Source organism: Amaranthus tricolor, chromosome 11 (assembly GCF_026212465.1).
Source record: "Amaranthus tricolor cultivar Red isolate AtriRed21 chromosome 11, ASM2621246v1, whole genome shotgun sequence".
NCBI lineage: Eukaryota > Viridiplantae > Streptophyta > Magnoliopsida > Caryophyllales > Amaranthaceae > Amaranthus > Amaranthus tricolor.
Window position 1 is genome coordinate 24951468 of NC_080057.1, and position 17500 is coordinate 24968967.

General features: G+C 33.2%; 1 protein-coding gene across 2 annotated transcripts; it reads left to right on the top strand.

Annotated features, from left to right (window-relative positions):
- The first annotated feature begins 447 nt into the window (after positions 1-447).
- Positions 448-13770, top strand: LOC130827712 (uncharacterized). Of its 2 annotated transcripts, XM_057693539.1 has the most exons (15): positions 452-881; positions 1751-2184; positions 2271-2339; positions 2419-2526; positions 3470-3538; positions 4576-4725; positions 5317-5346; positions 5698-5804; positions 6023-6094; positions 7529-7580; positions 9268-9854; positions 11024-11230; positions 12399-12519; positions 13219-13339; positions 13516-13770. In XM_057693539.1, the coding sequence occupies exons 2-14, from the start codon at positions 1813-1815 to the stop codon at positions 13297-13299; spliced, it is 2025 nt and encodes a 674-aa protein (XP_057549522.1). In that variant the 5' UTR covers positions 452-881; positions 1751-1812; the 3' UTR covers positions 13300-13339; positions 13516-13770. The 2 variants fall into 2 exon arrangements, with proteins under 2 accessions (XP_057549523.1, XP_057549522.1); XM_057693540.1 differs by lacking the exon at positions 5317-5346 and having other exon boundaries at positions 448-881.
- Positions 13771-17500: the final 3730 nt, after the last annotated feature.

Genomic DNA, 17500 nt, shown 5'->3' on the forward strand with positions numbered 1-17500 from the left:
CACAAAGAGAAGTGTTTATTTGCATTATCGTGTCGATTTCAGATTAAATTATATTTAGTAACAAGGTTGAAAACCTATCGAATCGTTAAATATGTTTTGAGCACATGGCTATAATATTGTAATAAGATAATGTACACTACAAAATTTGTATGAAAGTTTCATTGCGGATTCATATAATTATTTATTTTTTTATTAGATTCATATATTTAGTCTATTTTTTAATTATCACTTTAAAATTATAGGTAACTAAAGAGAATGTTTACTTATTATATTCTCTATTTAAAAAAGTGTTTGAAGGTTGTAAGCCCCACTCAGTTAGGCTGCGATAAGCCCAAGTGAATAACTGTACAATCAGCCACAACTGCTTTCGTAGGATGCTCAAAGGCTCCACACATGTCTCAGCCTAGTTCCGCATGAATGTGAACAAAGCATCCCACGTAAAAGCAAATCCCATTTCGGAGGTCCACATCTCTATGGATGACGGCTCGGGGACTTTCCTGAGCCAAGACTCGCATAACAGCAAGCTCAAAGCCCATTCACTTTAACCTTCAAACAGTTATCTAATATCAGATGAACTAAATTTAAAAACTTCTTATAGTTGAACTAATCTTCCGATGTGGGACTGTGGGTCAAAAAAATAGTATAAATATTTTCCAAAACCGCTTTTCCTCAGTTCCTTATTCGCTTAATTGCTTCTCCTTCTTCTCGGTTACTCCCCATACTCTGTTCTCCTCTCAACCTCCATTCCAGAGACGAGAATCCAGTCCTTGCGCCTGCCCAGCCTATTCCATTCCAGCCCTTCCTCCAGACGGCAGCCGCCAACACTGCCGCAGACCGAAAGACGCCACCCCAGCCGGCATTCTCCGCCCACCACCGCTAAAGTATATACTTTTTTTTTTCTTTTTCTTTCTTGCCCTAAAAGTTTTAATTTTTATTGTTAATTTGTTATTGTTTTTTATTTCTTTGAATGTTGATTTTTGATTGTTAAACAATACCTCAAACCATATTTGTTAATCAGTTTAGGGTTTTTGGTTTAATTGGTGGTAAATTATTATATGGTTTCATATTTAATCTCTTGGAATTTATTTGAGTTTCAATTCATTAGTAATTCAATTCTACATTTGATTTAGGTAATTTTTTTGAATCTAATTTCTTAAAATAAGAGTTTAGATAATTGATTTAGGGTTTTTGGCTATACATTTTCAAATTATTGTGTATGACATTGAAAAATAAGAGTTTTAATTTCTAATTTTGCTATTCTACTATTGAACAATCATGACGCTAAAGATATACACTCTATCCCTTTTAAAATTTCTGAGAGGGTGTTTTTTAAACTATAGAATAGTTTATGTATGCTTTTGGGTTCAATTTTTTGAACATTGGTGTGTTGGTAACTTCTTATTTGTAGTTACATCTTTATTAAGTTGGCTAAATTCGTTGTTGAAAAATAATTACCTACTAACAAAATTACATGCCTTATGCTTACAAATGATCTACATAAAATATCAAATGAGTTTGTACTTTGTAGTAACAAAATTATATCAATTTTCGGTGTCCCTGTCCTCACCTTTGCATGTTAAGCTACTTCTTATTGCACCTTCACATTTAAACACATAATATGGGCTCTTCTTTTTCCCTGATATTTTATTTGTATTTTTTTTAAAAAACTAGAAAATGTGATATTTTTTTATAGATAACTTGTGAAAAAAACATTATTTAATTTATTGACATCATTGTTTTTTTTTCTTAGATCCCCCCGACTTCCGCAGCTCCATACTTCCATTGTTGAGGTTTTGAATTTAAAGGGAAAAAATGGAATTCAATGATTTGGATAACCCGTTTAAAGCTCAGTCAAAGCCTTCCACTTCAAGGTTTGCTCCGAAATCGTCTAGGTTTCAGCCGAAGACAAAGCAACCGCCGGTTAAACTTGAACCAAAACCGGAACTGGAGCCGGCGCTGGAGCGAATGAATGTTAAAGAAGAGGATTCACATACTATCTCATCCGTTGGAGATGCTAAAGTGGATATTGATGAGGATTTTTTGGAAAAAAAGGGAGGTACTACTGTAGAGTTAAAGGAAGAAGAGGAGGCGGGAGTTCCAGAAAGTTCTGTTGCTATGGAGGAAGATGATGTAGTTGTTGCTGAGTATGATGTGTATTTTAACCCTCCTGATCCGTCTTCTGAGGTAAGTGAAGAAATTGAATGTATTGGATTTAAAAAAAATGTGTTTTGAATGGAATTTGATATTAATTAGGCTTTAATTTATGTTAGTTGTATGTATTGCAATATCCACTGCGACCATCATGGCGTCCTTACGACTTGGAGCAAAGATGCACCGAGGTATACTAATAATCTACTCAGTTTTGTTTTTTTGTTGATTTTTTTGAATTGTTTTTGGTGTGATTGTATTGGTGAGCAGGTGAGATTCAAACAAAGTACCGGTGAGGTGGAAGTGGATTTGTCTATCGATATGAATTCAGATAATTTTGATGTTAGAGCAAATGATCAATTCAAGATGAACAAACAGGTTTGTGTGATGTTAATTCATTGACATATATGGCTTCCTTTTTTCACTTCTTGATTTTCCGGGTTTGGATTGCATAATTTTGATCACTTGCATGTGAATTTGTCTTCACAAATGTATAAGTAAAAGACAGCATAAACTGAAATTTAGCAAAATTATGCAAGGATTCTTTCCATATTTCCACCCTTAATGTTTGGCGATTTCTTTTGTTTCAACATTTCTATGTATCCATATCATGAGTGTGGTGTATAATTTCAAAGAGAAGCCTAAAAAAAGGTGGAGAATTAAGGCCAATTAAACCAGACTACAAAAGGCTATGACTTTGTGTCCCTTACTTCGGTATGGTGAAAGATTTATAGGTCTTTAGTTTCGGATTATAATGGACTATATGTGAAGTTGTAGACGATATTGTCAATTTGAAACAACCTCTTTGTTATCACGTCATGTTGCACACATCCAATCCCCAAACCACATTTATGTGGGTGGGAGCCTTTCTATGGTGTTGGGGTAATTGAATTTTGTTACACAAAAGGCTATGGCTCGTGTATACAAATAAATATAAACAAACAAATAATATGATGCTTATTTGAGAGCAGATTTGGTATTATATGCCCTTTTACAATGTGATGATAGAGGAGCTTAATCAAATTGTGAAAGAGCTTATGGGGTGTATACACCCTAAAGATATCAATTATAAATGATAACTTTGCCCTAAAGGTTGCAACATTTATTCTGTTTTCCATTACTTGACATCAATACATATCATTTAAACAATTTGTTATATGCGAATTTACCACTTAAATACAATCTTCCCTAATTGCAAACAGGGCCAAAAGCTTATTGAGGTTTCTATCTCGAATTGTTCGATTGCCATAGCCTGTTTATGTTTTATAGCTGGTTTTTATCGGAGATCTGATTTCACCCTCAATTTTTTTGGTGCTCCCAGGTTTTGTCATCTTCATGCAAGCTGCCTCAAACTACAGGATATGCCATTGGGGTGTTGTCTGGTAAGAAGGTATGCTATTCATCAACTCAGTGATCTCTTTTTTTTTTTTACAATACTTCAGCAAAAATATTTGATTGATTCACTAACTAAATCACTGATTTTTCTGTAATTGATGATGTCTGCTGTGCATCTGGATAATTATTCCCTACAAAGAGAAAATTATTACTTCTATTTCTGAATGGTAACTATGCTTTGGAAAATTATGATTATAAAACTTATGTACTTGAGGTGCAGTGCTTATACTATATTGATGATGTCTGTTGTGCATCTGGAAAATTATTCTATAATCAATGTAGTTATCATCTAGTTCATCTTCAATACCTATAAGCTATAACCTGTAATGTCTGCCAAACATGGTTGTTTTAATCTATACTAGTAACATTTTATAAGTTGCTGATTTTCTTATGAATTGTGAGTGATTTATATGTTTCTTAACAGTTGGGGTTACACTATCATTTTTAGTAACAAATGCTTGTTTAGCTCTTGGTTTAAGTATGGTTGTGTTGGTTTATGCTATTGCTGGGATGAGATTTTTGTTTTTTTAGTTTCAACATAGATCATAGAATTAATGAGTTGCTTACAATGGTTTTCAAAGCTCTCATTTAAAATGATTGTTCGTCTTTGTTTTCTTGGCACTTCTTTGCTAACTTTTATCTTATGTTAGGTGTAACCTATAATTATAAAATATGAATTATGGACATTAAGATCTGCCTTTTTCATCATATATTAGTTTTAAAAAGTATGTTATATTTAGAATCAAGAGGAGTATTCTTTTATTGCTTTCAACTTGGTGAGGGTGACTGAGGTGATTAATTGGATGTGTAACAAGAAAAAAAGCTTCATTTCTAATGGAGAGTATGTTCTTGTAGTTCTTTTTTCTAAAATTTAATTATGGCGATAAATCAGAATCTAGTTCATCTTCAAAGTTAATTATATGACCTAATATTCAGTGACGAGAGTATGTTCTTGTAGTTTTCTTTAAAAAAAATTTAAATTAAATTGGTGACTCAATTTTAATCATGGTTTTTGTTGATTTGATCTTGCAGCTCTTTGTGAATCCCATTCAAGGTGTTGTGCAGCTTCGACCATCAATGGAATATTTGGATTCTGGTGGGTCATTAAAGAGAAATAATCCAAATGTTACCGTCAAAGAAGGATCCAGTAATGATGTCCGTTCTGGTCAATCAAGTAAGCAGGTATTGTTGTATAACCCATATATTCTCCTCTTCCCCAAAAGTCGGCTACTCATTTTCCATGTGATAGATTTTGGTTGCTGATCTGTTAGGTTCTTTAAGCATACAAATCATGTTCTATTTTGCTTGCATAGACTTCTAAACGATTGAGTTAGAAGGAAAAAGTAATGAGAACAATCATTACTATTGTTGATGTTTTTAATAATAATACCTCCTCCATTTTGTAAGTGCACCATTTGCGTTGGTGTGCAAATCAAGGAACGGGAAGAGAAAGAATGCTTCCATAGTGGGTGGGTAGTGCAAGTATGGGTATGCTAGTAACCAATAAGTTTTTCAATAATTTCCTGTGAGCATTGGAGAAGCATAGTTGTTTTGAACAAAAAATGGATATGTTAATTTATTCTAAAAGGTTTCTTATTTCAGAACATAGTTGTGTAAAATATGTTATTTGTTTTGGCTTGTTTGTTATATACTTATATGTTGCCAATATAAAATCTCAATAATGTTTTGAAGCATTTAAGGAAATATGTTGTTGCTTTTGATTACGTGCTTGTCTGTGTCTAACTTTTGGGACTGTCTTGTCTTGTTGTGCAGAATAAGCAAGTAGATTCAGAAGCCTTGGAGGTAAGAAATATGATTATGCATTATATGTCTTACCCGGTCTAGTTAAAAAAGAATTTTTATCTTGACTTCTTGATATTCGTTGTTTGATTTCTTAGCATGCGAATTGTCTTTAAACGATTTAATAATTGACCGTTAAATTTTAGTTTCAAATGAAAATATTTCCTTGGTGGCTGATATGGTTATTTTTTCCTTGGCATTCAATTATTGCAACTTGACATGTTCATCTTTGCATGTTGAGTTACTTGCTGTCATATGTGTACGAAGATAAATTGTTGTGCACCTTGACATGTATGTATTGTTCCCTCACCCATTCATACTTATTGGTCATTTATTTTGCATAATTTGTTGCAGCCATGGGTTTCTCTCAATTACCATAGTTCGACGTCTGAGCTTGCAAAAAGATATTTGAAGAAGATGATGACAGCACAGAATAATCCATTACAGTTTTCGATGAATCCGTAAATCTTCCATTTTCCATAATTGGTCTTACTGTCACTTTTCTCATAATTTTGATCGTAATATGAAAACATTGAACAAAGAAAGAATGCTTAAGCTTAAGCTCCAGCAACTAATGGAGAAAATGGCGGGATTTAAACTGGGTTGTTGTAACTTAACGCCTACGTACTTTTATTTTAGGAGCTTTTTTGGATTATGCTGAAACTCTAATTATTTGCAGGAATGACTATTTGAACTCTTTGTGTCCTAAGGCGGCTATCACCAAGATGCAGTCAAGTGGACCATCAAGAGGGTATAGCTGTTTAAACCTTAGTCTTCTTGTGATTGGTGTGTTTTAATATATAATTTTGGAATTCCTTGAAATTAAAACCTTCCACTTCATAACAATCGATTGTTATTTGGTCCTTGTCCCTTGAATTGAAGAAAATTGCCAAATTGTGTGGAGTTTTCAGCTTGTCTTTAATAATTTTTCAATTCTAAGCCTTTAAGGTATGCCTTGTAAATGAGGATTCAGAATGTGGAGGATATCAAGTGCTGTTCATTTAGTCTACTTTGCTTGTTGTACTATGTGGGTTATTGATAATGAACTTGTTTATTTTGTCATATTTTGATTATTTGTAATTTGATAATAAAATGGCCACTTACTACCTCATTACTTTGTTGCTTACAGCCTTTAGAAGTGTTTTTTTTGGTTATTACTACCCTTTAATGTTAATATACTTCTCAGTTCTCCCATTATTTATCTCTTTATTCCTCTTGGGGGTTATGATTTCGTATGAAACCAAAACGTGGAGATGTGTACTTGAGTGCTAAAAGGAAGATGACTGGTAGTAGCAGTGATGAGGTGCAGTTGCCCTTGAAGGTTTTCTGTTGAGGTGAACGTGGGAGCAGAGAGAACATAAGGAAAGGGTGGTTTAATTTGCTACTCTGTCCGTCCCTTTGAAATTGCCACACTTTTCATTTTGGTCCGTCGCTTTAACTTTGCTACATTTTCCTTTTGTGGAAATGTACCCACCACGTTTCTTTAATTCTTATACACATTTTTTTCTTTTAATGTCTTCCACATTTAAATGACCCCACCTTTTCATGAACTTCGTGCAAAATGCTGTTGTTGCAATCTCTTGGGGACCAAGGGAGTAATTGTTTTTTCATAATCGCAATTCATGTTTTTTAAGACTTAAGGATGTCATAAACGACCTCATGTGTATTTAGTTAGTCAGGATGTGTGTTTGGGTAGTATTGTCTTATTGGTGCAAAATTCCAAAGGGCACTAATCCACAAGATAAAATTTCAATCAGCTATAACTTGCTCAGTGAAAGGGTGGTAAACAAAAATTTTCTATTTATCAACAAAAATTGCCGCTACCCACCTCATTGACCTTCGCTCATACTCTACATTATCATACTTTATCTCCAAAGAATGTTTGGGACAGTTCTTGAGTTGCAATTTATGATTCATCAATTCCTATTTTGAAAAGAACAGATATAGAAAAAGAAGGGTGAGAGTGACAATAATATATTGAGAGGGGAAAACAAAGAAGATATTACAGGTTGAGAAAAGGGCAAAAGACTACTTATAGCCTCTAGTTAGGTAGTAGCTGCTTGTGTTGGTAGTCAATGCCTTTCTTAATGGTTAATCTATTTTCTACTATTAGCTCATCTAGTTCCTAGGTAGGCAACTTGTTCTTCTAACCTTTTGTTTTACGAAGAGGTGTTAATTGATGCAGGTCTCTGCTTGCCCTGCCACTGGAGGAGCGAATTAAGACATCGCTTATTGAGGTTGGTATTGATGTTTTTCTTGAAAATGAAGTTTTATAAGGACACTGTATGTATTTGATTTAACATTATTTTGTGGGGTTTTTTGTATGCTGATCTTGTCTGTTAATGCATGTTATTCATGGGAATTCCTATGATTGCATGAGCATGGGTTGTCTTACACAACTATTATGTAACATGGGAAGTAGTGTGTTATTCATGGTTGGTCACCACATGTTTGTTTGGGCTTTTGGGCTTTTTTTTTTATTATTTATTTTTTACAGGAATTCTCTTTGGCTATTCGTGGCATTTACTTAGAAATTTAATTAGTTGGGCCTGTCATAAGGAATAAGTGAGTAGCTTTTACCTTTGAGCTCACAATGATGACCTTTCTGTTTTTTGGTTGTTACACTGTTTTATAAAAGCACGCCCGAGGCGTGTCTAGGCGAGCTCCAAAATGCCTCCTTGACTCTAGGTGCAGCCAGAACAAGAGGCGCCTCAAATGCGCCTTTTTCTTGCCTCCAACGCCTCTTAGTTGTCTTTTTTTAAAAATTAAAATAACTTAAGGGTTAATATTCTGTAAATTTCTAATTGCCTCATGAGAAAAACCCTATTTGCTAATTGCTCCTGCTTGACATTTCCAACTCCAAAAATTAAGCAAAAATTGAAAAGAAAGGTCAAGAGAAACTTACACATCACATCCACCATTGAAGATAAGAAGATTTAAGAGAAGCATAGTGTAAAAGATAAAAGAAAAAACAGAAAAGAAGGTTGAAATGGAATGGGAAAGTGAAATTAAACAACTAAGACAGTCTTCTAGTTATTCGTCTAACATTAGAGTTGTTCCTGTTTTTTTTGAATTTTTTTTTTACTTAGTTATGCGTGTGTGGAAGACCTTTTCTTTTAACTTCTAATGTCTTTAAATTATTTTACAATTGTCTATTGTTTCTAGTAATGTTTTTTTTTTTTTTCTTTTGAAATGTTTCTAGTAATGTTTAGATGCTACAATAATTTTTTTCTTTCCTTTTATTTCTTAACAGTTACTACTACTTTATTATAATTTTTAACTAGTTTAGAATAAGGTTATTAACTCCATAACTTTAAGATAATATAATATATGTAATATCAATTGAATAAATGTCTCTATTATGCAAGAAATCTCATTGATATTTTATAATAATTTCTTAAAAATAATATATGAAGTATTTTAAAAGGCATACTACATAACAATCGCAACCCGTTTCGCGAGAACCGCATTTTTTTCGTGGTTGCGACATGCGATTGCGATCATTTAAGTATGTCACAAAACATTTCAACCATCAAGAACCACTGTTTGCTTTATTAAATCTATTTGTTTTAGTTTTTATTTCTTTTTTTAACTGAAGACTATGTTATCGACTTATCGTGTGACTTTATTGTTAAACTAATGTATATCTTACTTATATCTATATGTTATTATAATACGAATTTCATGTTGCTTTAAGTATTAAATACGTTTTAAAATTGATTTTGAAGCGTTTTAGAGAAATTGTGCGCTTTATATACAAAAATCCCGTGTCTTGTGCCTCGGGTAAAGGACATTTTGCGCCTTGGTGCGCCTCATGCCTCTAAAAACTAAGTTGTTAACATGTTGTTTGTCGTGTACCATCTGCTGTGAAATGACAAATATTTCTTGGAGTTATGTTGAGCTACAAACCTTTTGATTTTTCAGGGACCCTCTGTTCAAAGATTTGCAGCCATTACTCACCTTGCTCCTAATGACCCAGTTGAAGATGTTCTTGAAGAACTTCAAAAGTATGCTATGTTGGTACAGGGGCTTTGGGTGGTGAAAACTAGATTTCGATATCCAAATTCCAAAGGACCTGAATTACTAGCAAGAGATTATGCTCTTCTACTTTTCAGCAAGAGCCCAGTCTTCAAAGACTCAGAATTAGACATTCTAGGATCTTCCAAATCTACTGGAAAAGTAGTACTTCGAGAAATAGCAGTTGAAAGACCATACTGTAAAGATTGGAAGTTCTTAGAACCTACAGATGTTTCATTTATAAAACATTATCCAGATGTCGTGGAGCAACAGCAGAAATTATGGCAAGGCCATGAGCAACACTTGCAACGAATTATCGATGCGCGCAGAGCTGGAGCTAGAATTGGAGCGAATTCCAAAACTTCTGGGAGGCCTGGATCATCAATGCGTCTTGATGAAGGTGGTGTAAGACCAAACAATTTCTTGTCAAAAGAAACTCGAGATGCCCTGCCAAAGGTTTTGAGAAAAATTTTCCAAAGCCATAAAGTTTGCAGGTGAGGACTCTTGTGATTGTGTGTAGAGTTTAGCTATGCTTTATTTCATAATAAATAAATTGAAAGTTGTGTTTTTGTGCATAGAAAAGTCTGTTGGAATTTCCTTTAAACTTCGTGCAAATCTGAAACCGTGAAAGGACTCTCTCCTTACAAGTCACTTGAGGTATCTTAGTGAAATACCCGTCTCTGAACAAGTTCTAGCATCATACATCAATGGAACTTTGTGACAATCAAGCTTGTCTTTAGCCATTAATAGGAGCAACTAAAGTTAAAATCATCATACATTCAATCCTAGTCTCATTGCTTTACTAAAGCTTTCATAATTTATAAGGAATTAGTATTTGTTGAAATTAGTACTTGAAGGAGCTTATTACTAAGCTCAACCATGTTGAATATACAATTTGTTGAAATTTGCATATAGAACGATAAATTTACCTCATCCCTAGAGTGCCTAGCTTTGTACCTTCATTAGGCCTAGTAATGATGCGATTCTTTTTTATTATTGTTTCCCCTTGGGAAAAAATGAGTGAACGTGTTAAAGATATCTTTTTTTATCAAAGGCTCCAAGATTCCATTTTGAGGGTGTTCATGGTTGTAGAGTTCAAGTGTTATTGTTAAGCTCTTCCCTCATGGATTATTCAAGGTAGTTAGAGGGCTTCAAACTTTTCTTTTTGGTGGTCCAAAGATTTCTTATCCACTCGTAAAACACAATTTACAACCAAAAAACACTAAAAAGGAAAAAGAGAGTCAACTATGTTTAAGAGGAATGAAAAAACCTGTTTACAAACTATTTAACCATGTACAATCATTCCTTTTTCACAAAATTTTGTTGATGACCCTCTTTTATACATAAATCACTCCTTGGCATCTTTTTGGAAAGTTTTTTAGTTCAGTGATCATCCACTGCTGTCTTTTTCATCAATAAAATTTATCAACTAGTAATAATATAATCTTTTTTGTTGATATAGATAGAAGTTTAAACTTAATTAATTTTATATGGCTTTTTTAATATTTAATTTAATATAGTTTAAAAGCCTATTTTTATATGTAAAGATAAATTAATGAATATTGAAGTTTTTTTTAAAAAATTATGAAAAAAATATTGCATAATCAAATTGCTTAGCGATGATAACATGTATAAATAACAGAGGCTATATCTGTGTTGCCAGCTTTCAAACAATTTTACAGGGTCTTAGGGATATGGCAGTTTCTATGTCTGCCCTACCAAAGGCTGATGCTAGAGCTTCTGCTGCTGTTCTAGCTGCTGATGCCCCTCAAGAAGAACTTCAGTCTGTAATATGTGACATTGCAGTTAACATTCATGGTGTTTATTTATTGAAGTCATCCCCTGAACATTCAGAAGTCGACCCATTGAGGTAGTGATTTCACTTGAGCTATACTTTTTTGTCATTATAAGCATACCTTCAAATAAGAGACTATTTTAAAATGCTCCATTGCTCTAGATTGTTGTGTGTTAGGTTTCAGTGTACTATGTCACCTGTGTTAAAGTAGCTAGAGCAGGAGATTCAATTCTTGCAATTGTATTTTCGTACCTTTTTTTCCTTACATGGAATCCACCTACTTTGTGGGCGGTAAACCTGCTGCTGCGTGGGGAATCTAGAGAACAAGTTGCTGCTACTATCACTTAGTGGCATTGCACTAGCCTTAGTCTCTAACCGAAGCCCTTAGCCAACATAAGTGGTGTTCAAACGACATTGCATTGCGCTAGTCTTAGGTCTCAATCTCAAGGGCGAAGGCATACTCCAACATAAGTGGTTCTCAAAACATTATTCTAGCCCGTGGATGTATTATGTTTTATTTGATAACCAATTGTTTTGTATGATAATAATTAAATATTGAGACATAAATGTTTTATGTACTAACATCCTCTCTTTCCTCACAACATAAGCCAATGAAAGGAAGGAATTCTACTGCTAAAACAAGAAGTCCACCATCATCGTCTGTGTTACTTGGACTCTTCATTTTGTTTCACGTACCCGTGTCCGATCCTTGATCCTCGGACATTGGTATGACACTTAGACACTTCATTTTAGGCATAAATTTGAACATTTAGATGTATCCGACACTTGGATATGTACCAGTATCCAACGTCAGTACCCAAGTTCGAGTAACATAGATCGTGGGCAGAGAGGATGTCAGTTCTCATTCTGCTATTCAGCCTGCTAAAGAATATATTAAGAAATACTAATCTTCCATGATAAGGACCAAACAGCAGCACTCTTTGATATGCAACATTTCTCCCATCGCTTTAGTAGTCATTCAATCCTTATATTCATTGCATTGATCATGAGAATGTTCTCTTAAGAGTTGCTATGTTATTTTCTCTTTGATAGTCTATCATAACTTCTATGAGCGGGATTTATTGAGTATGATGACGATGAGAATGTTCTCTTAAAAGTTGCTATGTTATTTCCTCCATGGTCTTTGTAAAGAATGAGCCAGCCGATCATGGACTTCTGTTATTTTGTTTTCTCCCTCTGTCTGTATCTCGAGATTTTTGAACTTCTTTCATTTCCCTTGCAGAAGAGTAGTTATTGAACTTTTTCTTGGAAAAGGACCTAATGCAAAGCTTAAGAAAGGAGAAATTATTGAAGCTGCCAAGATTAGACTTCAAAAGGAGCCCACTAATAGTGAATTTCAGAAGGTCAGTGTGTGTACAATATTAGTTTTCCTCAAAGCATGGCTGGTTTATTTCAATTTTTCTAATGTTTCTTTTGAGTATCATATATGTATTAGCTATTGCACAAATATGTTCGAAGTTAGGGAGATTGTGTTTACGAGGGCATGGGCGAGGATTTGACCCACTAAACTGAAGTAAACTTATGAATCCAATTTAGTGTTCTTATGAATTTTCATACGCAACTGTGCTATTCGATTCTAAAAATTACGGTTGTGAAATTGTTGGTTATGGTTTGTGGGCGATGAAGAATACTATTTTTGGTGACACTATCAATCAAAGTGTGTATCATTCTATAGGCATTTAGCAGCCCTACCACAATTAAGAATCCTCCAATTTCACCTCTTTATCGGGTCGACATTTTTTTCTTGCTATTGCATCGCTGTTCTTTGTTTTCCTTGCTAATTTGATTGTGTTAATTTTTATATGAAGCTTAGTTAGTATTTGTTGACAACTAGTTTTCGTAATGCAAACACTACAATTTCCAAAATTTTTAGGCACGACATTGCATTTTCGACGTAAAATGTTATATATTGGAGTTTTGTATGAACTTCGTGTAGTTACAACAGTTTTACGTTTTGCTTTATAATCCTAAATATGCTTCTCACCCGTATCTAAGACACCGACTTGAGGCTTTTTCTTTGTGTTGATGTCGTCTCTTAATAGGTCATCACTGATTTTTGCGTATCAAAGGGAGGGGCTTGGGTACTAAAAAGTGGTGACGGAGTCCCAAAAGATCTTTGCTGAAGTATCTTCCAACATTTTTACTACACAGGAATACCGCCAGGTATATGTTGCTTTAGTGAAACATAATTCGCTACTTAGTACGCCTTTTGGATTTGCAGTTCGCTCAAAATGGTTTAAAAATAGCCTAAAACCAATTATATTTCGCTTTTTTTATTCGCAATTCACAAGGCAATTAGCGAATCATGTGACACTGTTTGCTCTGTTATTACGATGCAGTTGTGTTCTTTTTTCTGCGGTTCAGTTGAATTGCTGAACCTTGTAGTTTTGATATTGTTGCCGGTTTCGTCAAGCAAGAAGACTTACTGCCTTGTTCGGCCGATCTCCTGCCATTTTGATGCTCGGTACAGAAGGAGCACTAGTTTTTCTGCTCATAGTCATACTATGATCTAAAACTAATACATAACTTTGATTTATTATCCTATGAATTTGGAACCTTTTAATCTGCTTTTTTTTTTTTTTTTTTTTTTTTTTTTTTTTTTGAAAATGTGGTTTCTCTATTACTTAATAGTTATAAGATTTTTGTAATTACTATTCTTGAGTATTTAGGTGAAATATTGCAATAATTTGTTTAATTTTCCACTTTATAACGTTACTTGATAATAAGTAATTATGATCAAGCTTCTAAAGTTGTAGAAAATAGTTATAATCATAGTCATCAATTTAATAACTTGCATATGTCGGGACCTGGGAAAGGAAGATAGTGGACATGCTATATCCGTGCTTTCTCCAAGATTGTTTTAACTTAAGATACCCCATATATAAGGTTTTTCACCATTATCATTGGTGCATCTTCGGTCTCTTTAAAGTGATAGAAAGTAATAAAACACAAATTCTTTATGAGATTGTTTAAACGTAAGATGTATCGAAAATTTGAAATGAATAAGATTAACTATAAAAAAAAAGCACCAAATAAGAGCAAAATCAACTTATTTTCAAAAGTAAGCGCCAAAATTTCAAACCCGAGGTATGAGTCTGTTTGCATTTACTAATTGTGAATAAGTGATTTGATTCAAAAAAAAGCCAAAGAAACTGTTCGCATTTACTAACTGCGGACAGATTTTTCCTTAAATATAACAGCTTCTTTCTAAGTGCGAATAGAGGAGTCTGGTCAAACAGAGTCAACCTCCAGTTCACAGTTAGTAACTGCGAACAAGGAGTTGACCCTGTTTGACTAAGTTTTCCTCTGTTCGCACTTAGCAAGTTGGAACAGCTTAATTGACTTTTTTTTGACTAGTTTGTCTCTGTTCGCAATTACTAATTGCGAACAGCACCGAACTTGAGCTATAGGGCTGGAGGCGTTTACATTTGAAAATAAGTTGATTTTGCTCTTATTTGTACTTTTTTTTTTATATAATTAATCTTATCTATTTTAAATTTTCAGATGTACCCATATATAAGTGAAATGGCAACCTATAAAATGACGGTTTGAGAATTATAAGAGATATAAGTAATTTTGCCATCGCAAAACATAAGAATCTTGGTGATTGATAACAATGCTCTTAGTAAGAAGTTTAGATTATGACACAACATACAACACCATAGCTAGGAGACTAAACATAAGCATGTCGTACCACCGTGCTAAACCACTAGAAGGAGGAGCACACACTATACGAAGAAGATAAGCTCACGAGACACGTAAGAAATTACATTGAACTATTTTCATGTGTCCTAAACTTGAGCATTTTGACTTGATCAATGATTTTAATTACATTTTCCATTATATTTGATGAAAATTTCTATGTTTGATTATGATTATGATGAATATGAGTACTTCTATTAATCATTAATTAATTTTGCTATTTGATAGCTTTTGTGGTACAATTATTGCAGTATTAAGTGGTGATAATATCCCTCACGTTCATTATTTATAAATTATTAAGATGCCTTTTAGTTTGTAGGTTTGTTCATTGTGGATTGACTAAGTTTATTTAAGTTCATAATCTATATTTTTAATTAAAATCATTTGTATTTCTACAAAAGCAATTAATTTATCATGGTATCGTATTTTTATTTTATTAACTACATCATAGAATAAATTAATTTAAACCTTCACAATTTGTATTTGATTACTTGAACTATTAAAAATTTATTAACTTATTTGAATTTAATTTTTAACTTAAATAGAATTTTTTGAGGGAGCGCGTGCTACCAATTAATTTATTCTAAAAATTTAAAATATTGATTAATGAATGTATTTGTTGCATCTGTGCTACTTATATGGACTACCCAATCAAAAATTGTTTTTTTACTCACCAATTTCAAGCCTTAAAACACTTATTTTAAGATTTAAAATGATAATTTCAACATTAAAATTTCTGCTCTAATTCTTAATTTTTCTTCACTAAATGCGTAACTTCATTTTTTAACTGTTTTTTTACTCACCAATTTCAAGCCTTAAAACACTTATTTTAAGGTTTAAAATGATAATTCCAACATTAAGATTTCTGCTCTAATTTTTAATTTTTCTTCACTAAATGCGTAACTTCATTTTTTAACCATCTACTCCAACTGTTAAAATGTTTATTATAAGGCTTCAAATCTCTACATTAAGGTTTGAAGTCCATACTACAAGCCTTAATTTTCCTTCACTAATGTTTAAAATGACTACCATAAGACTTAAAATGTGAACTTCAAAGGTTATAGGTTGTCAATTTCAAGGTCTAAAATGTTCATTTCAAACTTTAATATGACAACTTCATATTTTTTAATATTATTTTTTGTCATTTTTATTAATGGGCTGAATATCCATGATAGGGCTTGGTTTGTGGGTGGACTGGGTGGACATGAGATTTGAGAAGTTTTGAACAACATAAGCCTTTTTCCTAAACAAAATCACAAAATAAGCTTGGAAAAATTATATTTTCCAAAATAAGTGTCTTCCTGTTCAAACTTATGGTATGGTAAATTGGTAATATTCGTTGTTGCTAACAGTGGGCAATAACTAAACCTGAATCAAAAAAGTCAGCCAAGCATCGACTGCTGACACTAACAGGGTGCGATTGCTCGGCTGGCTTTTTTTGATTTAGTTGAATGTTGTTGACTTTGGATTTCAATGGTTTGCTGTTAGTAATAAAAGGCGATTGTCTTCCCATATACCTTAATCTAAGTATTTGTTCGCATATGGCTTGCTGTTGGTAACAACGGGTGATTGATGGGCAAACTTTTTTTACTCAGTTTAAGTAATTGTCCACTGTTGCTAACAGAGTACATTACCTACCTCAGGCTTGGAATAGGAGATACGTATTTTGGGAAAAAATGTGATACCATGAATTGAACTTTAAAAATGATTGATAAACTACTCATATCAACAAGGTGCATCTTCTTATCTAGGGAGTCTATTTGCTAAGAACTCCACAGTTAAGTGTGCTTGGTGGGGAGCAATCAAGAGTGGGGTGAAAGTGCGCTAAAAAGACTTGTGTTGATTTGTGGGGCTAGTATACAATCTCCATGGGTAATCATCAGCAGTCCGATGGGTTGGGGTGTTACAATAAAGTTTTCCATGTTCATTTTGAGAATTTTTTTACAAAAAAAAGCTTTTTTCCAAATTTTCTATGCAAATTCTTGTATAAGACAGTATCACGATGAGACATCCCTCATACATGGGTTAAATAACTCAACAATAAAAATTTATATAGGCTTTTATTTTGAAATCGCCTCTCTGCGAGACAGTCTCATACAAAACCGACTAAATTTTCACAGGTTAGTTGTAGAAAATTTAGTTGGGTCAAATTTAGAAAGAATTGGATAACAGATGATGAAAATTTGAAATGATTAATGCTTTGTTTGAGAATGGACATTTGATTTATAAATCCTGAATTGGAGTATTTGAAAAAAATAAGATTATTTAACAATTTAATTCCAAAAATAAGCTCCGTGAAAACTTATTTCCCAAAATAAGCGTCCGTACATCCAAGCCTAGCCTCGGTTTAAATCGCTGTTACTAACAGCGAAAGTAAAAAAAAAAAAAAAAAAAAAAAAAATTAAATGTCCAAAGTCGCTGTTACTAACAGCGACTTTGAGGTTAACTGGTAACTCCTTCACCTCGTCAGCTGGAATAAGGAAGTAACTGAGAACTGAAAACTTAAAACGCATTAAGTCGCTGTTAGTAACAGCGACTTAAAAAAAAAAAAAAAAAAAAAAAAAAATTTTTTTTTTTTTTTTTTTTAAGTCGCTGTTAGTAACAGCGACTTTGGGCTTTTAA

Coding starts and splice junctions, on each gene's coding strand:
- LOC130827712 (XM_057693539.1), top strand. CDS start 1,813: ATGGAATTCAATGATTTGGATAACCCGTTTAAAGCTCAGTCAAAGCCT. Junction 5,347..5,697: donor TAGATTCAGAAGCCTTGGAG/GTAAGAAATATG, acceptor AATTTGTTGCAG/CCATGGGTTTCTCTCAATTA. Junction 11,231..12,398: donor TCAGAAGTCGACCCATTGAG/GTAGTGATTTCA, acceptor TTTCCCTTGCAG/AAGAGTAGTTATTGAACTTT.